Source organism: Bombus pascuorum, chromosome 8 (genome assembly GCF_905332965.1).
Source record: "Bombus pascuorum chromosome 8, iyBomPasc1.1, whole genome shotgun sequence".
NCBI lineage: Eukaryota > Metazoa > Arthropoda > Insecta > Hymenoptera > Apidae > Bombus > Bombus pascuorum.
In genome coordinates, this window is record NC_083495.1 from 1,930,560 (window position 1) to 1,954,236 (window position 23,677).

Sequence of the window (23,677 nt, forward strand, 5' to 3'; positions counted from 1 at the left end):
GAGTATGTAAATACGAACGATCGATCGTTGCTTCTCTACGCTAGAGAAATGACTATGACGGTTAGATCGTTCTACGCATGTGACATACAAAAAAGTTGTGTGCGTTATGATTGATAGGATCAAAGTAAACTATCGTTGCTTAGCGTGTACTCAGTTTGTATAAATATGCGACGAGTTGCGAGCTTATGCATGACAAATTGAAACTACATACTTCCAAGGTGTTCAGTACTTTTTTCTAATTTGCTTCATGTCCTTTCGTTCGTTCCGTATTTTCTACCGCGTTTGAAAAATTTACGTCTGTATCGCCATCTTTTAAAAGAATAATATGTACATTGCATGGCAGTGGAAAAAAGGGAATCAACAGCGAAAAACGGCTATTCTCGAACGAAGGATTCTTTTATTTTTACACGTGAATAATGAAATCACTTTGCAGCCGATCGATAAAACATTCCGCTTTGTAGATCTGCATGTACTCGGCCAAAATATTTTTTCATGTTTAATTGGTAGTCTAGGTGCGAAGAAAGAATTATTTTGGTAGTTTATACATTGTGTCAGTAATATTACTGCAAGTACTAAATGTAAAAATAGTTCAGAGCGTAATTAGAATGATTGCTTTTTTAAAAAACCTTCCGAAGTTCTTTTTACAAGAATTTTGATGAATGATGAATTTACGAGGTTTCTACAATTCTCATGTTTGATTACTATTGGCGTGGCGTATCATTTTACCAGCCAATTTCAACCGTTTCGTCATATCTGTTTTGTTTAATAAAAGCCAGACTATTTGATGCAAAAAATAAAATTTGCTAATTTTATTTTTTCATTCTTTCCTATTTTTTTTTCTCTTTTTACACAAGAATTTTATCAGACCGCAATACAGTAGAAAATGTATTTTTTCATTTAAAAAACTAGACAGTAGTGACATCTAGAAGTTACACGAATGATTTCTCAAGAAGATAGACCAAAGGGATAATAAAGGCACGATACGAAGAAAATATGTACATACATATATATAATTTACTTTCAACAATGTATTGTATAAAAGTAATGTCTTTTATTTTCTAACAATTCTTATTCTAATGAAACGAAACTGTAGTTATCACAGCTGTAACGATATTGTAATTGCTATAACTTTAATTATATGAACATTAACATGAACTGAATTTAATGAATGTGATTCTAATACTCATTATTTCTTCGGATTTCATAGATAAAAATATATACATACCTACAATATAATACATATTTTGAATAGGTACTAAAAAAATATTATACAGGAGATTGGGAATATATTTCTATCCCTCGCTTACGAAAGGAAACTTATATTAATATTGATTTGCTATTATATGCATCTCACTTTTAAGCATTCGAGGTATCTATTGTATTTTCCGCTATTTCTAACGTTTGTTGTCATTAAAGCACTGAGGCACTTGATTACCGTTATAGTTACATTTTAAAAGCATATTTATAAACTGTTTGAACAATGCACTAACTTTGTATGAATACAATTTTGTTTACAATCAACTTGATGTTATCTTCAATTTTGTTATATCAATTTCAATCAGAAGATATACAGTAAGATTTGTAATCTACATACATAATTATTATACACTCTAAGATTTCGAAAATGGTTTTTGTTTCTTATTTGGTAGACATTGATTATACCTTTCCATATAATCTAATCATATGCTTGCAAATATAATTAATCATTCATTAACAGTACCAATATCATCATTTTCATTAGATTTGCTTGACAATAAAACTTGATTTTCTTCTTCACCCAAACCATGCTTAATGTACAAAAATATGCCGGTAGAAATAATTAAAATGCCAATACAGGCAATACCATAACAAGTTATGCTGCCCAGAGATTCCAAAATAATGATAAATTTAATTATATAAGCATAATTACTTGTCAGATAAGCTTCTTGAGTAAACCATAACATTGGTATAAATGTTTTCTTAATATTCTTAAACATGCTGAAAATGATATTTTATAAATATGCTTAAGTTTCATTTACATATATATTATTCGTTATATTATATTTATATTCCATAGTAAAAAGATAAAATAAGAACTTACGACATCTCATGGTCAGGTTGCATCAACAAATTTAGTTGTAGTTGTGCATGCACGTTCAGTGGAACGCCCGTTTTCTACAAAAATTTTTCTTTGTATAATATAATATGACATGGTCATTGTTAATTGATACCTATTGTTTTGCGATAATTACCGGTTCTATGGATATTGAAAGTTCGTGTTTTTCTTTACTAGGTTTCATTCCATTGATATTTTCCCTGTAACTTGGATCAGCCAAATAGAAGTGTGGTAAACTGATGAATGCTGGAGCACCCCATTTGCATAATGAAATATTTAGTGCTCCAGAGGGAACACATTCTCCCTCGCAATAACACGAACGCGATGGTACTATTGAACCATTGTCGAATGTTGTATAGTCACTAATATATCTAGCTCCTATTAATCCTTCATGAACAGTTGTATTATCATATGTTACTGACATACTCCTATTAACATAATTGTCCATAAAATAGTGTGTATTTATTTGATTTTCAGCATTCCTAATAGAAAAAACTAAATTTTTTTAACTAAAACTAAAAAAACTAAACATTACTAAACTCACGTGCAAATATCAGATACAAAGAAAGATAAAGTTTTATTATCAGGTAATGGTGGCCACAAATCACCATTTGTTCCTCTTATTTCTCCACATTCTCCAGGATAATAACTTACTCTGTTATTAAAATTCCATTCTTTGACTATTCCTACATCGAGTAAATTAGAATTACCAGTTAACATATTGAATGTTCCATCATAGGATGCAGAACCATTTCGCTGTGAACAAAATAATATTACAAGTATGCTTCTTCAGTTATGTCTCTGCTTTAATAATATTAACATGAAATTTACCCCATAAAACCAACCAAATTTGGTAAATGGAATTTCTGTGAAATTAATTTTTTGTGCTATTTTTAATATAGTATCTTCATAGCCTTCAAAAAGTAATTCATTAACAGATTTGGTAATTATTAACTGTTGTCCTACTGATTTCATTACTCTATCTACTATATCACGGAGAATAGGTTTTTTATGTCTTAATGCATATCCGACACTCTGAGAATGTTAGAGAATGTTAGGGACATATTGTAATAAGAGCAGCACTTACTGTATAGTGTACTATTAAAAGATACATACAGCAGTTACAGGATTTATATTAGTTACTTTATCATTTAAATCTCCTTTTGATAGAGATTTATCAAAATGCCATACCCTTTTCCTTTGATATGTTATAGTATCATTGTTATGCCATTTTTGTTCTACCTTATAATCAACTTCCCTGTTAATAAAATTTGTACGATGTTGTTTGACTTTTAATTAATAAAGGCTATAATATTTGACACAAATTTAATACCTAAATACATAAGGACCCATTTCCACAAAATTTGGTTTTGCTTTAGATTCATTATTTGAAATGAAATCTTCATAGTTAGTTAAATTGAACATGTATATTTTCAGATACATAGGAATTGGTGTTATTTCCCACAGCTTGTAACTTGTAGACGTTGGTGTTAAAGATAATTGCTATAAAACAATCAATGTAAGACATAATCAATGATCATAGCTGTAGATAAAATTTTTTATATCTACCGTGTTTAAAATCGATGAATAAATCATAAACCAAAGAATTCCAGTAGTTAATCCAATAATTGTTAATACTAAACCTATTGAAAAAATGATAAGAAGTTTTTTACGAATCGTCATCATTTTGTTTGTTTCTTTTGACCTGAAAAAGATAATACTTCTTATCAAAATGTTTCATCAAAATTATCAAATACGATTACACAGAAAAAGATGCTTGTTATTATATTATTATAATATATAATGTATAATGTTATAATATCACATGCTTTTTAATTGTTTATTAATCTTGGTTGGGCACATTCTGTTGTATTAAGAATACAATTACGATTAAATATTGGATATTTATTAACATTTGTACTTGCAGCGTTTTTTGTACGCTCATGTTTGAATATACAATCCATGTTTTAAACACTTTTGGTAATATAAATCAGTATGCATATCCACAAATAAATGTTATGGTTAGTATGTAACACAACCAAAACAAGATGAAGGTAGCATTGTATAGGTGTCTTTCAAATGAAAAAATATTAAAAATGTAATACCAGATATATAAAAGACTGATAGCGTTGAGATTGCATTAAGAAACATTTTGAATATATTTGTTGTAATATATAGTTCGCGAGAAAAATTCACTTATGCAAAACAGAGATGGTTTGTTCAGACAGTAAATATGGTAATATCTGCGCATGATGTATTTCAGAATACAAGCGCTAATATTTGAAAACTTATTATCTCTCAATATTCCACTGTGTTTCCTTTCCTTTATAAGTTATAAGAACCACGTACTGCAAATAAATGCATTTTTATTTCCTATAAGCATAAAATTTCATAATTCTGTATTTACGAAATTCCAGTGATTTCACTTATTAATTTACAGCGGCATCATAATCAGTAGTGAAACGTACATACGGAAATATTTCTTTTTGTTAAAAATTGTTTTTATAAGATCATTACACAACATAAAGTGAAAATCAATCTCGCTAAAAATTCTGTTTGTGAATTTTGTCAATTAATAATATTTTGTAAAAGTCTTCCGTGATCTCCTGTTATGTCGACAATCACTTTTCTATGATTGTTCATAGAGAAAAATATGTTTATTTTTTGAGTATAATAATACTACGTTATCTATATTATTTCTTGCACTATTTGTCTTAGTTGTTATGTGTACTCTTTATTCTTATATTGAATTTTATTTGATCAGTTCCATTATCTTAGCTATAACAAAAATTTACTCTGATAGTATTTTACTTAGATACCATATAATCATGCTTTTAAATCGTACATTATGAAAGATAATCAACTTTATGTATAAAAAAATGACTTGTTATTGAATTTATTATAAATATATTTCAAATATATTTCATATATATCTTAATCATTTTCTATTAGGGGCAAATCGAGATTCTGCATCTGTTACTTAAATAAAGAATAGTGCAAAATTTAACGAAACTGTCACGCAATTCTGAAGATTCCCCGGAAATAAAAAAAAAAAAAAATAAAATAAAATAATTGATAAGTTCGAAACAGAATATTTTCACCGACCGAGTATTTTATTCTTTTCTACATATTATACATTCAAGAAATGATAAATAACAAGATATATCCGTCTAAAGTACAAATATTTTTTATTAAATTATCAGCTGGAATGTAATCTATATTATCAAAATGAATTAAAAATCAGTAATTTGTTCCATTAAATCAAAAGATTATCTGTTATTATGCACTGAACAAAGTTCGAGATTGTTTAATATTCAAAATTGATTGTAAAGTAGGCGGTGAAATTTATCTACAAAACGCGATCGTTATCGAATTTGCATCGATGAGTTTATGTGAAATTGTTATTCGAGTAGATCGATATATTACTTTTTGTGTAAAATATTCATAGAATTTGTATATTTTAATGAGTCAAGTGTTAACCATTTAAATATAACTTAACTATTCTATCTTCAGAAAACTTGTCGCGCTTTACGTACATTATGCTGCATAATTATGTATAACGAGAATAAATTAAACCGAACTTATGAACCGTGATGATTTCATCATGTTTTTACATATTTAATAATGACTAATCAGCAATACGAAACTTGTGACAAATTAAATATTCATAAAAAGTAACGAAAAGTAGCGAATTTCGTTACTTCAGTAAATGAGTGAAACTATTTGATCGATTACTTTAACTAATCTATTTAAGAGTAAGCATATTAGTAGAGAAGAAATTTCCTCTCTGAAATTAGTAATGTTTCGTCGGAATGACACTAAAACGAAGTAAATTTGTTTAAATACATACGGAGAAATATCGGTGAAAGTTGAAGAAAGATCGATGAGTACTGTAAATGTGTAAAGCATTATTTAAAACTGAGAAGAAAGTGCATCCTGTTGGAGAGATGGAAGAGTCAATGACTTTCGAATAACACTTTACGTTTATGCATATTTTCGATTATTATATTCTGATTCGTATAGTGTAACGCATACAATTTTATACTATTTAGTTTATTATTTTAATTATGAACAACTTTTGTCGCAACAAGGTACAACGGATACATGTCGATGACCAGTTAATCATGTTAAAGAAAATTTAGAACGCATGTACTATTACGAACTACAAATGCAAGTAAAATGCTGATTGATCGAAGTTGATGAATGTAAAACAAATCATATGATTTTATTTACAAACCTGCTCGATTATTGAATGAATTTTATTAGAAGTTAGACCTAGTAGCTTTATAAGATACTACTAGTGATCAAAGGCCGCCACGTTTTTAAAATACACTCTGAATAAAATGTATACGGGATATCACATCCAATGATAGCGTAAGATTATAACACAACTGGCCTGCGCATATTTCCGAGCGTACACTTCGCAAGGCTGACGCCGACTGCGAGATTACCGAAAGGAAAGCGATCGTTTGGTAGTAAACAGCTCGCCGTTAGCACGTTCCTTCATTTTTATCCCGGTTTATCAGTCCGAATGATTCAATTCATGAAATACTAAAAGAGACCGCGTATTTTGAATTACGCTGTATAAATAACTATCTTTCGAAAGCAAATATAGGAACAAAAAAGTATTTTGAATTACTGCACAATTTCATTTAATATAATTTTATCATAAAAACATTATATGATACATTGGTGCATACAAATTTTACAAACATGATGACTATGATGAGATAAATGCTTTATTGGACCCTTATTAAACATTATTATTATTAGTGAGAAATTAAACAAATAGTACATAACTTACGTTTAAGTACATGAAAAGAAGATAATACTGCTAAGTTTTGCTAAAAAAAGGTTCATATAATCAATATTATTTATTAAGTTATTGTGGTGGCATTTGGATTATTCATATCTTCTTGCAGCTGCGTGCGATCACGTATTCTCGCACACATTAAACTATATTCTAATACGCCAATTCGAATATTCATTTCGGAAATTTCATTTTTCATTTTAGTAATTGTCTTTTTTATATTTATAAGCGGCGCTATAAAAAATATCAATATTTAAGACATATTTTATATAACATTATAAAATTGCTTAGAAATAACATACTTCCATCTGTCATACTCGATCCTCGTTCATCCATTTCTTTCTTTACATGCTCTAATTCTTCTGATAATTTATTAAAAATTCTTGTTCTCTCTGTAACACCTCCACTAGTATCTCGATATTGTTCCTTAATTTTCGACAATTCATCTTGAAGCATTTGATATTCCTTCAAACTAGGTTCAAGTTGCCTATTTAAATAGGACTCTCTTGTTTTTACTTTATCTAGAGTATTAGATATATCAATATGTAGTTTATCTAGTTGATTTTTGGTTCCAGTTAAATTTGTTGCTATATTTGTACGTAATTGCTTCATTTGTTCTATATGTGATCTCCAGTCTCTTGAATCTGAAATAGATCTTTCTCATTAATTTTACTTCTTCAATATTTAGTTAGATATTTTGTACCTGTCTTTACAGTTACTTTGAGTTGAGGTAAAACTCTTTCCAATTCTAGTTGCCACTCTTCTCTATTTGTTTTAGATTCTAAAATATCATCAGGTTTTTGCATTTCATTCTACAAAAAAGATTACAAAATGTTAAAGTAAGTGATTTCTACATTTTATAAATACATTTATCACTATGTTTACAAAGTTCTGTCCATATAATTTTGTAATATCATCAACATGTAAAATATCTTCCTCCTCATCATCATAATCAGCCATCATTTCCTCTTCTACTTTCTCTAAAATTAATTCTGCATCATCATCTTCTATTTCTGGTTCGTTACTTGGTTCGTCAGGTGATATTTCTACTCTAGAAATGTTTACCTGTGTAATATATGATCATATCTATAATGTCTTTATTAAGTATATTTATTTTAATTTACTTCTTCCATTGAAACTTTTGTGCTTTCAATGCTTCATCTGCTAAGTTATCTAAGACATAAATGGCATGTTCACCACTTCCTTGTTTGAGCTTATTGGGTGGAAATTCTATTGGTACATGTGTATCTCTTAAATAGTCCAAGATTATAGCTATTGTAGCATTAGGATCATCTGATTCTTGCGGAGCTTTAAAATTCCCACCTGCTTTCCTAATTAACCATGCAGCTAATGATGTGAATGTATAAAATTGCTCTCCTGGATTTGTTTGTGTTACAAAATAATTCCTATATTTTAAATCAATATTTTTTTTGCCAATTCATATAATATAAGATTACAACATTTGTATACAATGAAAACAATTACATTACCTATTTATGGCCTTTATTTTAAACTCTGGTAAAAATTGAATATCGTAATGTAACAATTTTAATTTTTCTAATAAGTCTTCCATTCTAACGTACATAACATAAGAAGCAGATGGAGAAGATCCATCTTCTATAATAATCTTTGGAGCGTCTCGAAACATTCCTATAATTATTATTTTATATCATACTTATACATATGTTTTTACAAGTAACAAATATTTGTATGTAGATGAAATTTGTTCACAAAATAGAACAGGTTTACCTCTTATTCTGTAATGCTTTTTGGAAGTTTCATACAAATAATTTATAAATAATATTTATATTTACATGTAAAAAATATACAGTTTAATTTATTAAATAAATAATTATGTATGTAATTATTTACGTTTCATGCTCTATTGACTAATTTGATAACATGAACATAGATGAGATTTAATATATAGAGTTAACACCTACAATATCACGCAACCTGAAAACTCTAAAGCTCTTTTACAATTTTCGCATATAACATCAATACATAATTATTAAAGTAATAAAAATATGAAAATAGTAATTTTTATATATGTTTTCCTATTAGCTTTGCTGATTAAATTGAATACAATTTCTAAATATATCCCCAAATATTATAGGAATCTCGATATCTCCGATATTGCCGATCTTATCCTAAGTCGGTATTTTAGTCCAGTGAGACGAAATATTTGAGTTGTTAAATCTATGCTATATCTTATCCATGGTATAAAATGTGAGTATTTAGTATAGAATTTCCTGTCTGGTGTAGAAAATTTCATTTCATTACTATCGATAACTAGGGATATTAGTTTGAAATGACTATTATTTTACTATTTTGTAACTTAGAAAACATTCTCAATAGTTGGCAATACTGTGAGTTGTTCATATTGTCGATTTTGACAATTGGTCACTTCAGTTTTTTCTTAGGTTTATTGAACTTTGCACGTGAGAAGCATTTTAAGTGGTTTTATCTAGAAGAAAGACACTCATGAATCATCAGATTTGATCCTAATGTTATCTAACATCTATTTGTTTGAGTTAATAGATCATTAGAATGGGTCTAATATCTGAGCCGTTGTTGTTTGTACTTGCTTTAATCGATACCGGTTCAGTACTTTTCCTTTTGGTATATTTTGTATCCTTTTTATATTTTATAGTTTGACGAAAAATTGCAGTGTTTATATTTTATTATGTATTTAACTTTATAATTCAGCCATTAAATTCTATATATAATTTATTGAAAATATGTCTAGGGATTTTTGAGGTAAATTTGTTTAATGATATTGCAGTAAATCTAATGGCGCCATATCTAATTTTCGACGTTTTTAAGGTAATTTATGTCTTTTATTAGTAAAAGACGCATAATGAGGTTCCTTATCTTAAAAGTATATATAGGTCATAACTCTATCAGATTTAGAATGTGATTATTTGAATGCTCAGCAGTGTTGTTCAAAGTTAAACAAGGTAATTATACATACACTTTTGTTACAATTATTAATTAATTTAAACATAATAAAACTTATTCTAAATTATAATTATTATTTACTTAATTTTCTGATTAATTATTGTTTATTTAATCAATTATTAATGTAATAATTAAATTGTAATTATATCTTACAGTGGGTGGTACCAAAGCTTATAGCACATTCAGTCTTAGAATTTTTACTATTAACACATGGACAATTAATATTGTGCTTAGTGAACTTGCCTATGACACTATGGTTACTCTATGAATACTTTGGAGTACCTAGTGGTAATATGGGAGTTTATGATCCTGCAGAAATCCATAATCGTGGACAATTAAAAAGGCATGCAAGGGACTGTATGATCCATCTTGGATATTATCTAATTTTCTTTTTTATTTATCTTTACTGGTATGTATATTTTGGACAGTTCATTAATTATCATTAAAATTAAATTACTACTAATTACTATTTTTAACTTATATGTTTCAGCATGATCATTGCATTATTAAAAGGAGATCCAATTAACAGAAATGATGAAGGATTATTATATACGAATTAATAGCAATGATAATATTTAAATTTTTATACATCTTCTTTGTTCTTCATTTCAGTCATATTTGACTATTTATTTATTTCTATGCTATAAATACCAAATGAAATTTTGTTAACATATATAAAAGCCCTGTACTTCATTACACTTACCCTTCATTTATATTATATCTTTAACAGTTAAAATTCCTTGAATATAAAACTTCCATAATTTTATAGGAATTAACAGTAACAATTTAATTGTAATTGTATCTACATTTTATACTAATTATAATATATGTGTATATTAAATGCAAACAAAACACTTTAATTTTGTAATTGTTAATACAAAAAACAATAAATTTGCTTAACCGTAACGTTACATATACTGGAAAGAAAAAACGATTAAGAAATTCTAATTAATAATGTAAATATTCTACTTCTATTAAAATGTTGTAAAATACTGAATAATTTGTTTATCCATTGGCTCGTTAAATCAAATTGAATCGGCTTTACTGGTTGCGGTATAAGATTAGATCGATTTAATGAACTCGGTGCAGCCGATTAGTTCTTTTTCTATGTGGAGGGCATATGCTTATTTTTAGCTAAGACCAGAATTAGTATCATAGTTTGCCGAAATCTTTGAATTGCGTTCGAACAAAACACACACACACACACACACACACACACATATATATATATAATATAGAAAGGGAGAAGGTCACGATTGTAGACAGTATATAATAATCTTATAATTAAAAGTAAAAGAACGTGGAAATCGCAAGATCAAAATAGCGTTAGAAGAACTATAAGTAGTGCCATTATAGAATATCACGGTTCGCATTAAAATCAATTTAAGCGCGATAGGCGCACGTGTAGTGCGTCCGATGGTTTGTGAAACTGAGCGCCTCCTGGCGACGAGGGTAACGGGTGACGGATGACGGGTGGCGGTGCTTGGACTTGCTCGGAACACCTTCGGTACGACGCGCGGAAGAATGTTCTTCTGGACCAAGTGAGTGCGCGAGTGCTCAGAAATACAAAAACTTTCGCGGTGCACATCAATTGGAAGTTCCTTTTATTGCGAGGCATATGTATTAAATTATTCTTTTCATTTCCATCGTGATACTAGACAGTGATTTCACATTCTCGTGATTTGTTGCTTCTTCAAAACGTTTAATCAACCGAGACTGACGTCGATGTTCACCAAAATCTCCACGTATCTGTTATCGATATTCATAAGACGGTATCCGCCAGAATTTTGCGACGACGGCGACGGCGTCGTTGTCAAAATACGATCTCCTCTTTCATTACAGATGATCAGACAACGGCACCTGTCAAGATAAGGTGGTTCACGAAGTGCGTCTAATGCATAAGAAATTCTCGATGAGGCTTACGTCGCCCTCACCGTCACCGTCGCCGTCGCCGTCGCCGTCGCCGTCGCCGTCGTCGTCGTTGTCGTTGTCGTTGTCGTCGTCGTCGTCGTCGTCGTCGTCGTCGTCGTCGTCGTCATCGTCGTCGTCGTCGTCGTCGTCGCCGTCGTCGTCGTTGTCGTCGTCGTCGTCGTCGTTGTCGTCGCCGTCGTCGTCGTCGTCGTCGCCATCGTCTTCGTCGCAGTCATCATCGTCGTTGCCGCCGCTGTTGCCGTCATCGTCGTTCTCGTCGCTGGTGCCATTACTGTTGTCGACGCCGTCATCGTTCTCATCGTTTTGTTCTGTACTACCGCTGTCATCAACATCGTTTTGGTTACTGCCATTGACATCATTGTCATTGTCATTGTGGTTATCAAGGTCTTTGTGCTTATTATCATTGCCACTGGCATAATTAGCCTGCATCGCTTGCTCCTTTATTAATGCATTTGTGCTAAGAAGTAATATTGCCTCTATACCTAACTACTCGCAGTATCCTTCAGGCAGGATGGCGGGTAACAAAACAACAGGTAGTGTCTTGCAATTTAGACCGATTGAGGTGTCTCAACAACTACAAGATGGAGAAAAATTCATCAAATGGGATGAGGTATGAGTTGCAAGACAAATCATAGTACAATATTGTAGATTGTATAATTAAATTGTAATATTCAAGCTATGTTATTATATGTATGATATTAATTTTATTTATATTTTTATATAGGATTCTGGTATAGTAACTCCAGTAACATTGAAGGTAGACAAGTTTGGATTCTATTTGCATTGGGTGGATCAACATAATGAGATGGATATGTTGGATATTGCTGTAATAAGAGATACAAGAACTGGGAAACATGCAAAAGTACCAAAGGTATTACATTGTTCTTCCTTTATTCTTTTTCTTTGGTAATTTATGTATTTTAGTTTCTTATCCTTTAATTTAGATAAGTCAATTTATGGTTGATTACGTAACGGGCAAGAGTAAAATTAGTTAAATGTTTCATTAGATCTATATATTAGTATGCATTAGGTATAAATATTTGGAAATGAAGCTGTCTTAACTTTCTATAATTATATCATGTTTTTGCGTGGTTGCTAATGACGCACAGCACCATCACATGATAATTATTGACAAATCTATAAATAGAATGTTACCTACTTTATGTCCTCAATGTAGTTCATTTTTTTCAGTCACACCTATCTTTGTACACAATGGACATATTCTTAGTTATATAGGAAACAGAGCAGTTCTTATCTGTTTCATTTTCCTATAAATCAATAAACATTTTCTAAAGTGATATTGTTCACAGTTTCAGTTCATTTAGTAGCTTATTGTAATAAAAGCTGCTATTATTATTATAATGTGCATAAGCTAATTCCATTAGAATAAATATTGTTAAGACCATTGCGTTGAAATCTTAAAGATATGTATTTTATCAACATGCTTAGACAAGCAAATGATTTTCAGGATGCCAAATTAAAGCATCTCGTGACAATGGGTTCTCAAGATTCTTTAGAGGAAAAGACAGTAACAATTTGCTATGGATCTGACTTTGTCAATATGAATTTTATTAACTTCTGTACAACACGAGCAGAAGTTGCACAACATTGGACAGAGCAAATTTTTCAGCTCGCGTATAATTTATCTCTATTAAATATCAGCACAACTATGTTTTTACAAAAAGCACACACTAAACTTACACTTGGAGCTGATAAGTCAGAAAAGATTCCTGTAAAGAAGTGAGCACAATTTTCACATGTGTATTAAATTTGATATATAATACATATAATAAATATATAATACGTATATATATTTTTATATATTGTTATTTCAGCATAATAAGAATGTTTACGCAAAATAAAGAAGATCGTAAACGCGTCGAGAAAGCACTTGATATTTCCGGTTTTCCATCTGGGAAAGTGAGTATAATATTTTATACATTTAATATGAATATGGTTTCCCTGACATTAAAAATTGTATTCCGTTTGTTTTTAGAATGATGTAATATCATTACAAAAATTTCAATTTGAAGATTTTTTCAACTTTTATAAATCTCTTACTCAACGATCGGATGTTGAAAAAGTTTTCGAACGCATCGTAGGCAATAATAAACGTAGGCTAATGTCCATTACCCAATTTGTTGATTTTTTGAATAAAACTCAAAGAGACCCACGTTTAAACGAGATATTGTATCCTTATGCAAATGAGGCGAGAGCAAAGGACATTATAAGTCAATATGAACCAAATAAATGTAATGCCAACCGGGGTCAACTAAGTTTCGATGGATTTTTGAGGTATTTAATGAGCGAAGATAACCCAATCGTAGCTTTATCGAAACTTGAATTATCGGATGATATGGATCAGCCGCTTGCGCATTACTTTATAAATTCTAGTCACAATACATACTTAACAGGTACGTCACGTTTGTTACTTTTATTCATAATGGATCAGGCTTTGAATAACGCCTTAAATATCGATTTAAATATATTAGTTCTTATATTTTTTAAAATATTTTTAGGACATCAACTTACCGGAAAAAGTTCCGTTGAAATATATCGTCAGTGTCTGCTTGCTGGTTGTAGATGTGTAGAATTGGACTTTTGGAACGGAAAATTTGATGAACCTGTCATTGTGCATGGGTATTTTTATTTTATAGCAAGATAATTTATTGTATTTGAAATTAAGTATCAAATGCTCCTTTAGAAATATTTTGTAGATATACATTTGTACCTGAAATAAGTGCACGAGATGTAATTGAAGCAATTGCTGAAAGTGCTTTCAAAACATCAGAATATCCTGTTATTCTTAGCTTTGAAAATCATTGTAATCCAAGACAGCAAGCTAAAATAGCTCAGTATTGTAGAGAATTATTTGGAGAAATGCTGCTAGACTCACCTCTTGAATCTCATAAGGTATCTTTAGTATATTTACAGTCATAACATTTTATCTCTAATCTCATTTTTGTAATGTGTATTATTTAGTTGGAACCAGGACAAGAGTTACCACCTCCATCTTTATTAAAACGTAAGATTATAATCAAGAACAAAAAGAAACATCATCATAAGAAAAAGGAGCATAAGAAGAAGGAACCGACACCAATAACAGAATCTGAAGAAGGAATTCAAGAAAACGAAGATAACGGAGTAACGAATCAAGTAGCAGAGGGAGAGAATGGTACGTCACCAGATATTGTTCCTCAAGCTGAAACGACCGACAATGATCAGCAAATTGGAAATGGAGACATTTCACATCCTCCTATGCTACAGCAGAGGCAAAGTAGTAAGGATAGCACTCAGGATGATGAAGGTTAGTATTAATTAAAAAAATATAGTTGTAAAATCATAACTTTAGCTATTATAAAACGCAGAAAAAATTACTTTCTCTCCTTTTTTGTTTTTTAGATGAAGAAGAGGAATCAAGCACAGAAGAGGATGAATCAAACGTGGAGGACATTAAATGTGATAAAGTGCCTGCACCTGACAAAGTAGCATCTAGCGCGAAAGAAACGGAAGCTGGAGCGGAAATTTCAGCTTTAGTTAATTATGTACAACCTGTTCATTTCAACAGTTTCGAATCGGCTGAAAGTACGTTCATATGTGTGTATTACAGTAACAATTATTAAATTAACTTTTTTATATTTGATATTATGATACCATTATTTAATCAATGTTTACAGAAAAAAATCGTATGTACGAAATGTCATCATTCGACGAAAAACAAGCTACGACACTTTTAAAAGAAAGACCATTAGAATTTGTAAATTATAATAAACATCAACTATCTAGAGTGTACCCGGCAGGTACGCGTTTTGACTCTAGTAATTTTATGCCTCAAGTGTTTTGGAATGCGGGTTGTCAGCTGGTTGCATTAAATTATCAGACACTTGGTATGTTTGTATTTTGAATAAACTTAATATTAATCACGGATTGCGTGTAGACTAATTTGCACCATTTCGTGTATTAGATCTTGCAATGCAATTAAACTTGGGAATTTTTGAATATAATCAACGTTGCGGGTATCTTCTGAAGCCAGAATTTATGAGACGAAAAGATCAACGATTGGATCCTTTCGCGGAATCAACTGTAGATGGTATTATAGCAGGAACAGTTCATATACACGTAATATCGGCTCAGTTCTTAACAGACAAAAGAGTGGGTACTTACGTGGAAGTAGATATGTATGGTTTACCAGCAGACACAGTGAGAAAGAGATTTCGTACGAAAATTGTTCCAAACAATGGAATTAACCCTGTGTACGACGAGGAACCTTTCATATTTAAAAAGGTAAAAATGAATATTTCTATATAACTGATATTATAAATACAAGATTTGATTTATCTGTTTATTAGGTTGTCCTGCCTGAACTTGCTTCAATTAGAATAGCTGCGTACGAGGAATCAGGTCGTTTAATTGGTCACAGAGTATTACCTGTAGTTGGGTTATGTCCGGGCTACCGACATGTTGCTCTTAGAACAGAATGTGGTCAACCATTACCATTAGCAAATTTATTTTTACACGTAATTGTGAAGGATTACGTACCAGATGGGCTGAGTGAGCTTGCTGAAGCTTTGGCAAATCCAATTAAATATCAGAGTGAAACAGAAAAAAGGGAAAAGCAATTATCAGTTCTTACAGATTGTGCAGAAGATCTGGAGGAAATTGATGTAAGGTTTGAAACTTTAAGAATTTATTTATTACTAACTTACTAATATACTAACAAATGCATACTAACATTTTCTAGGATAAGCCTAAAGTTGGTGAAGGAGCAACTTCTTCTAAACCAGCTGTAAGTTCGTCGGTCAAAAAATTTCGATCAATATATGTAAATCAATTTATTATTATGTTTGTTCTAATGTTTTGTTTTAGGAGGAAATCGTTAAGACAAAAAGATTACAATCTGTCGGTGAATTACCAACACTTGTTCCGACATCTACGAATGTTCATGGTAGACCATCTGTTGCTGGTATAAACACGTCTGATTCACAAGATAATGAACATGGAACGTCGACACCTATGGTTCAAGCCGTTGATGCTTCTACAAATAAAAGTCCAGTTAATGTCAGCGGCAGTAAGTATCGATTACCTATCACATTCTATTTAGAAGATATAAACAATTGTTTTATGATACAGTGAGTGATGAAATAGTGGCTGAATCGTTAGAAAAATTAATGGAGAACAAACTCGTTCGAGAGAAAAAAATGGAGCTTGAGAAAAAACTCGAATCATTACGGAAAAAGCATGAGAAGGAAAAATTAAGAATGCAAACGCAAAAAGGGTCTATTGATGGTGAAAAGCACAAATCGAAATTTTATGTCAGCCATAAATTAGTGAAACGGTTGTCGAGTAGGAACATGTGAGTTAATGATTTTTATTCAAGCAACTCCGTTTATGTATAAACATTATTATATATTTTTATATTTTTTTATAGTTTTTCAAGCGAAGTAGGGTTGAGCACGTTAGCTTTAGCAGAAACATCAGAATGCCCAGACATAGAAAATCGCGAAGGAAATGGTGGAGCTCCAAAGGGACTTCCCAGAAGTCAGAGCGAACGTTTGCTGGCCGTATGTAAAGCTCATGTGCAACAAGAACGGGAACTTCAAGAAAAGTATTATGAAAGCCTGTTTTCAACAGTAGAGAAAGTAATGAAAACCTCTCAATCTAATCAATTAAAAACATTGAGAGTACTTTTGGAACGAGAAACCGCCGATGTTATGAGAAAGCTTCAAGCCACGAGGCATGGAGAAGTATGTTTTTTTATATTGTCCTATAATATATATGATATATAAAATATAATGCATAAAATGTATTTCTTAATGTACGTATCAGATATTGTAGCAACCGTTTGTATTTAATCGTAGGTGAAACAGCTAGCAAAAGTACATAAAGATAAAGCCGAGCTAGATCGTATGAAGAGGGAAGTTGCAAAGTCCACGGTTGAAAAGGGCGTGAATGAATGTACACGGTTAACGAAAATTTATGAGAAAAAGAAGGCAGAGCTGGAACGACAGCACGAACAAGTTCGACAAAGACTAGAAGCAGAAAGGACAAAGGTAAAAATTCATGACATTGTGTTTAGTTTAGGATTATCAATTTGTGTAATATGATGGTAACGATATAAGATGTATGTTTCCTTATATTCAGATCAAAGCATCTCTAATGGCAGAGTATAGCAGTCGATGTAGTAAATTCGAGAGTGGGGAGCTACCTTTGTCACCATCCGGCGGAACTAGTATGCCGGAATCTCTTAGTGGGAATACGTATTGATTGACTAAAATGATCGATAATTTAATATCGATGTCTCGTAATGACATGGTTGGAATATTCTCAAATCCATGGCAGTAAAATGCTTTTGCTGAAAGCGTGTATCTATTTGGGATGTTGATAGTAACAGATTGTGCGTTGCTCATCCCAAACAAAAAGGGGTCGCAGCGGCGGTGTAATGATAGAAAATTCGTGAAGTCTACGCAGTTACCTGTGTTTTGCTAAAATAATTTTATTCATTTCCAAAAATCTCTTTTGCAAAACGTGCAGCATTTATAAGGTGATATATGATTTCGATGAGCAGAACGCCATCAGATTAGAAGGTAATTGTTATATAATGTTTTGTCCACAAAGCATTTTATAAACGTCTTACGTACGAGGAATGTCTTTTGAAAAGATTTAATGATCTGATAAGCAACATTTTAACCAATTGCTACGGATAAATGCATTCAAACACGTGAATCTCGTCGCATATGAGTTATTATGAAAGGTTCGGCGTTGAATAACGCGTTAAGACTATTTTCTATTTACTCAAAGTTCTTTGAAAGATTAGTAATATATATCGATCGATTGTTTAATCGATTGATTCTCTGCGCATGCGGGAACGCCATTTTGATCTCAACACGGAAAGTAGCATTGACCATTGCGTTCGCAAGGATAGGAAGTTTATCTTTTCTTTTCTTTTGTTTTCTTTTTTTATTCGATGTTACTTACGCATAGTATTAAACGCACTATTCTCTTTATATAAAAGATCATTGTTGTCAGTGCCGAGATTTTGTTCCATTTTAAAAGCCAATGAAATTTCGGAAGGTAAGAGCGAAGAATATGACTATGTGAGAGAGGTACACGATTCTAAATAAGAATAATGTTTCTAAGTGCTACTATTTAACTTGTTATTATATGTATAAGATGTTATTTAATTAACAAGTCGATGTTAAATCGCGTTCCAGGATACTCGGGTTGTTTGTAATACGAAAAAACATTACTGATCGGTGCGTTGGTCGGACTTTGCCGAATTCAAAATGTGACGATAAAGGAAGTACGTTAGTGAGAGTGAAATCTCTTTGGCCTAGAGGTAAGGAACGCGATAAAGTTTACGATTCGGATGGGCGTGTGCGTGATTTGATATATTTTTGACTGAAAGTACTCCGTATAAAGACATTTTTTGAATAGTTCGTATTGTGAATGATAAAGAGATCGTATTGTATAAAGAAAGCAAATCTAGAAAAAACAAAAAAAAAAAAAAATCAAAGAAGAAAAAAGAAACTAAATATTAATGGAAACGTTTCTAGCGTTTTTGTACCGCGCGATTTCATGCTGCAGCCATTTTGAGGCCGGAGCGAAACGATTGGGGCGAGCCTCTTTTAGGAAGACAATCAAAAATGTTACGCTGTAACATTGTCCTTGTTGTTTCTAATTATACGATATTTTAAGTAATTCGATATTACACATACGTATTATATATATATATATACACATATATCTTAATATATATATATATGTATATTATACATACATACATATGTGCATACATATGTACATATATATGTATATTCTTAACAGTTATTACAAATTTGGGCTTAAACGCCACACACTTATGCATTGTAAATCTTTCTCGTGTGATTCATCGTATTAATTTATTTCGTAATCGTCATTTCGGTACGTCGGAAGTATCGAGAATCGCGAGCTTTTACAAAATGTCGTTTTATTAATGATTCGTGCTTATGACCGATATACCATTGCATATTATAATATGCAACATGTGTGTATATATATATACACACACATACACACACGCACACACACATGCACGTACGCACGCACACGCACACACACGCGCGCGCGCGCACACGCACACACACACACACACACAGAGGCATGCACGCACACAACATTCGTATACATTCATGTGCACAAACAAAGCGTAATAGTGATCAATGCGAATAAAAAGGAAAGGAGTACCTTTGCAATTATAATACTGTCGTCGTTTATGTTGCGCCGACGAGTTACGAACGGATCAATCCCTTCGATTTGGAGACTGAACTTGATTCTGAATCGTTGATAAACTATTGTCTGTTCTTGATTATTTTGCCACCGTCGATTTATTTATTTAACGGGGCCTCTTTTATATTACGATATACGAAGTTCCGTGTGTCTTGCGAAAATTTCAATCTGCACAATGAACGTTCGCGTAACTTGTTAGTGTTTAGGCTCGCTTCATTTTGACCATTTTTGCGAGATATCGCGAAAAGGGGGTCAACGTTCTCCGTGTTGCGCAGTTCTACGCTCCAATTGTACATGTTAGTTCTGCGTAAACTTATATATTTAGGGTTACTCCGTTTTTCCAAAGATCATTTGATTCAACAATTTTTATGAAATTTTCTTTTATCGTATTTATGATTTGGACGATTTTACAATGAGTCAATGCAACCAACGATGTATGAATTGAGTATACACTGTTTTCTCGAGGCATAGAATTTTTCTGGTAGTAGATATGCGAACGACTCGTACGGTTTAGTTAGTCGACTGAAGTAGAATATGCGCTCGATAACGGAAAGATATGACGATAGATATGACGATAGCGAAAATTGCAAGTTCTATGAGAAACACAGTGAGAATGTCTCCTAAACCTCTCGCAATGTTATAGTAACTGGCTGTTTAATTCATGTGCAAAACACTGTATTTTTGTTAGTATAAGATGGGTATTATCGTATGTTACGTATCCGGCAGAAAGGGATCAGTTTAGCGTTAGGTAATTTAGCGTGTCCGCTTAAACATAGTTGTAGATTTCCATCCGGATGAAACGGTCGTACACGTCGAGTTACCATTTCCTTAAGTTTATGTCGATTTATCGTGATTGCATTTCTCAACGAGTTACCATCTTCCACAAGAGCAGAAGGAAAAGAAAAATGTTATACGTTGCGGTGGACTCGATTGGTGAGAATATTTAAGTCGGGAGGAAATCAGTGATAATCTATTAAAAGATGAGATAATGTAAGTGTAAGCGGGTATAATTTAATTAAGTAGCGGTAGCCATTGGACTACCTGTAGCGTTCTAACGCGAGAGAAATCAATAGTACATTATGCTAAGTCGTACAAGATTATCGGAAGTTTATATATATATTATAATATGTATACATATATATGTAATGTTCGTATACACATTATACGTGTGTCGATGTCTTTCTGATCGTTTAGTCGCAACGATGCACGCCTCTCGCATCGCTGATCCTTGCGATACCAAACGGGTTCAACGGGGTGAGGAAGGAAGTTGGGGTACCAGAAGATTTTCACGATTCGATGCAAAGCACAATGTTCGATAGATTTCCAAGAACCGTACAGGTATCGCGGCGATGCGTGGGCGTAAATTTCTCCAAACGCTTGTATAGACGAGAGCGAAACGTTTTACGAATAATCGAACTGCGAAGAGAATTAGTTCCTCGATTAACCAGGTTACGCGTGTTGCGGCGATATCGAGCTGCGTCGAATACGTTTCGATTGTTCGTATCTATAGTTTTGCCGCAAACATTTTGGTCTCGCGAGCCGGTGTGCAAAAATCCTCCGAGAAAATCGAGTCAGGTTCGGCTCGCGCAATGCATTTTCTTTGAATATTTTTTTTTCTCCGCGCGCCATATCATAAAGATATCGCGTAATTCAATTGGGACGATCATCGTTTCGTCCTTTTCCTATATTTCTGTAATATGCATAATGCGTACGCGAGCGCCATTGGAACGTCTTCGAGAAACAGTTCGTCTGAATGTATTTGCTATCTGTGCCAGCGTATACGCGCTCGTATATTATGTATATTACATACGTACCTAATGTATAAGTATAAGAAAGAACTAGGCTACAAGGACAGATATTATATTCATGTTGATATATTATGTGTTGTTGCTGTTGATGTTGTTAATAGTAGAGTAGCGAAAAGGTGGCAGTACTAGTATAGTCGTTGTTCATATAAAGTTAATGCGAGGCTAGTTTTGTGTTACTTGTATACGATACATCGTCGCGTAATCCGTACGAAGAAAAATCGCGACACTCGCTATATCGTATCGGCTGCCGAATCGCGAAGCTTGCCAAAATTGAAATATGTTTTCCGACGGAACGAACGATCGCGGCTGATCGAACGGCGGCGATTCGTGCGAATTGCGCGCACATTTTATCGGCGTATCGATTAAAAGAGACGCGACAAAAGGTGTACAGATCGTACGTACACATTGCAATGGTATGTTGTAAGGAATTTTGAAACGGCCTATCGACGATCATGACGGTTTGGAATGTTGGTCACGTTTTTTTTTTGAAATATCATGCGTGGAATTTTTGAAAGGACGTTTAGTCTTTTCTTCCAGGAGTTTCGTTAATTACGTATGCCCAGGAGAATGTCTCGCTCGAACAAGCGTCAACCAAAATTTGATCGTGATTATTATATGGTCTCGCGTTACAATTTCCACCTCGCGCAATCTTTTTCTATGATACCGTACAATTATCCGGCTCTCGTATAACAAGGATCTCTTGTGAAACAACGATTCTTCGTACCTGACTCGATTCGTCTGTCGGTCCAACGTTTTCCGTGAGCTTATTCTACAGAACCGCGAAGCGCGACAAAAAGCGAGCAGAGAAACAAGCACGCGAGAACGGGACACGCTTTCTTATCGCATTCAAATGCCAAACTCTGCAAACAAGCCGTTGTTTTCCGATCGTCAAGTCTGTCAATTCTTTGATGCTTCGAATGTTCTTCGATGTTCGGTGTGATTTTTCATTCTATCGACTGGTTCGTTCTTTTTGCGATCTTCTAAATAGTTGTTTTTCTCGCATTGTCTCTCGATTATCGAGCAGAGTGTTCTTATTGTTATACATGTAGTTCTTTAGCTTTGTCGAACATGTATCGTCATGATTATTCTTGCCTTCCACTTTAAACGACTCTCCATAGTTTGATGCGGGGACACGAAGCAACGCAATTTCCACGGCATCGTATCATAAGCGTTTGTGCCTTTCTTTCTTTGAAACAGGCTGGTTGGTTCGTCGATATTTTCTTCTCACTTACTTGGAAAGCTATTTGAGCTAAATTTATTGTTCCCTATGTATCGCGTAAGAAACAGCGGTATCGATCGTCGCGGAATATTTACAGACGATTAGTAACGCTCGATCCGTTTGCGATGTGGAGACGCGTAATATAACCGCGTTCTTCTTCCGCAAATTAGAACGACAGGTCGTGTGTCGCGCGTAGTTTGTTTTCTCTTGGGGTTGCTTCCACGCCGCAACGGGCACGGTCGATTTCTTTCGTCGGCCGTCACGCAACACACCGAGAAAATGAAGGGTTTCGCCGTTTGGTCGCGTCCACGAGCTACCACTCGGCTCCCTCGTCTCGTCCCTGGTTATTGTTAATTGCCCGTACAAAACCGTGCGTACCTATTAACCGTAAATTACGAGTCGCTTCCACATTAGACCGGCCAGGGGAGAATTATTCGTTGTAACGTTCTCAAGATCTTGTTCCGATACATATTTTAAACTACTTTATACCGTCGCCGCGCGCCAATTGATTTAACGCGGTAATTTAATTTTCTGCAAAAAGTTACTTTTTCGTGGTACGCGTGTTACGCGTACAAACACGCAGCTGT

General features: G+C 32.9%; 5 protein-coding genes across 11 annotated transcripts in view; 3 read left to right on the forward strand and 2 right to left on the reverse strand.

The window, feature by feature from the left end:
• Nucleotides 1-23,677, forward strand: part of LOC132910065 (5'-AMP-activated protein kinase subunit beta-1) — a 259,654-nt gene that overhangs the window by 24,567 nt on the left and 211,410 nt on the right. The gene's annotated exons all lie outside the window — the stretch shown is intronic.
• LOC132910049 (protein croquemort-like) lies at nt 997-6,492 on the reverse strand. 4 transcript variants are annotated; one of them, XM_060965476.1, is made up of 9 exons: nt 6,333-6,492; nt 3,665-3,800; nt 3,429-3,598; nt 3,212-3,353; nt 2,927-3,130; nt 2,640-2,851; nt 2,232-2,523; nt 2,081-2,154; nt 997-1,977 (listed from the first exon to the last, which is right to left on the reverse strand). In XM_060965476.1, the coding sequence occupies exons 2-9, from the start codon at nt 3,779-3,781 to the stop codon at nt 1,704-1,706; spliced, it is 1,485 nt and encodes a 494-aa protein (XP_060821459.1). In that variant the 5' UTR covers nt 3,782-3,800; nt 6,333-6,492; the 3' UTR covers nt 997-1,703. The 4 variants fall into 4 exon arrangements, with proteins under 4 accessions (XP_060821459.1, XP_060821457.1, XP_060821458.1 ...); XM_060965474.1 differs by lacking the exon at nt 6,333-6,492 and adding an exon at nt 5,946-6,019; XM_060965475.1 differs by lacking the exon at nt 6,333-6,492 and adding an exon at nt 4,201-4,348.
• Nucleotides 6,731-8,817, reverse strand: LOC132910055 (intraflagellar transport protein 57 homolog). 2 transcript variants are annotated; one of them, XM_060965493.1, is made up of 7 exons: nt 8,655-8,817; nt 8,396-8,555; nt 8,030-8,311; nt 7,791-7,956; nt 7,609-7,717; nt 7,208-7,549; nt 6,731-7,139 (listed from the first exon to the last, which is right to left on the reverse strand). In XM_060965493.1, the coding sequence occupies exons 2-7, from the start codon at nt 8,551-8,553 to the stop codon at nt 6,973-6,975; spliced, it is 1,224 nt and encodes a 407-aa protein (XP_060821476.1). In that variant the 5' UTR covers nt 8,554-8,555; nt 8,655-8,817; the 3' UTR covers nt 6,731-6,972. The 2 variants fall into 2 exon arrangements, with proteins under 2 accessions (XP_060821476.1, XP_060821475.1); XM_060965492.1 differs by having other exon boundaries at nt 7,782-7,956.
• On the forward strand, nt 9,185-10,562 carry LOC132910072 (protein cornichon homolog 4). The gene is made up of 4 exons (XM_060965520.1): nt 9,185-9,536; nt 9,797-9,865; nt 10,022-10,275; nt 10,357-10,562. Exons 1-4 carry the CDS (start codon nt 9,456-9,458, stop codon nt 10,424-10,426), a joined length of 474 nt encoding a protein of 157 aa, XP_060821503.1. The 5' UTR covers nt 9,185-9,455; the 3' UTR covers nt 10,427-10,562.
• On the forward strand, nt 11,317-19,330 carry LOC132910038 (1-phosphatidylinositol 4,5-bisphosphate phosphodiesterase classes I and II). 3 transcript variants are annotated; one of them, XR_009658666.1, is made up of 20 exons: nt 11,317-11,407; nt 12,295-12,408; nt 12,523-12,669; nt 13,267-13,538; nt 13,634-13,718; nt 13,795-14,212; nt 14,318-14,438; nt 14,516-14,711; nt 14,781-15,105; nt 15,201-15,383; nt 15,476-15,685; nt 15,763-16,082; nt 16,148-16,462; nt 16,540-16,584; nt 16,665-16,866; nt 16,929-17,151; nt 17,227-17,542; nt 17,657-17,848; nt 17,940-18,382; nt 19,010-19,330. XR_009658666.1 is itself a non-coding variant. In XM_060965449.1 (19 exons), exons 1-19 carry the CDS (start codon nt 11,333-11,335, stop codon nt 18,060-18,062), a joined length of 3,882 nt encoding a protein of 1,293 aa, XP_060821432.1. In that variant the 5' UTR covers nt 11,317-11,332; the 3' UTR covers nt 18,063-19,330. The 3 variants fall into 3 exon arrangements, 2 of the variants coding, with proteins under 2 accessions (XP_060821432.1, XP_060821433.1); XM_060965449.1 differs by having other exon boundaries at nt 17,940-19,330; XM_060965450.1 differs by having other exon boundaries at nt 11,330-11,407; nt 12,305-12,408; nt 17,940-19,330.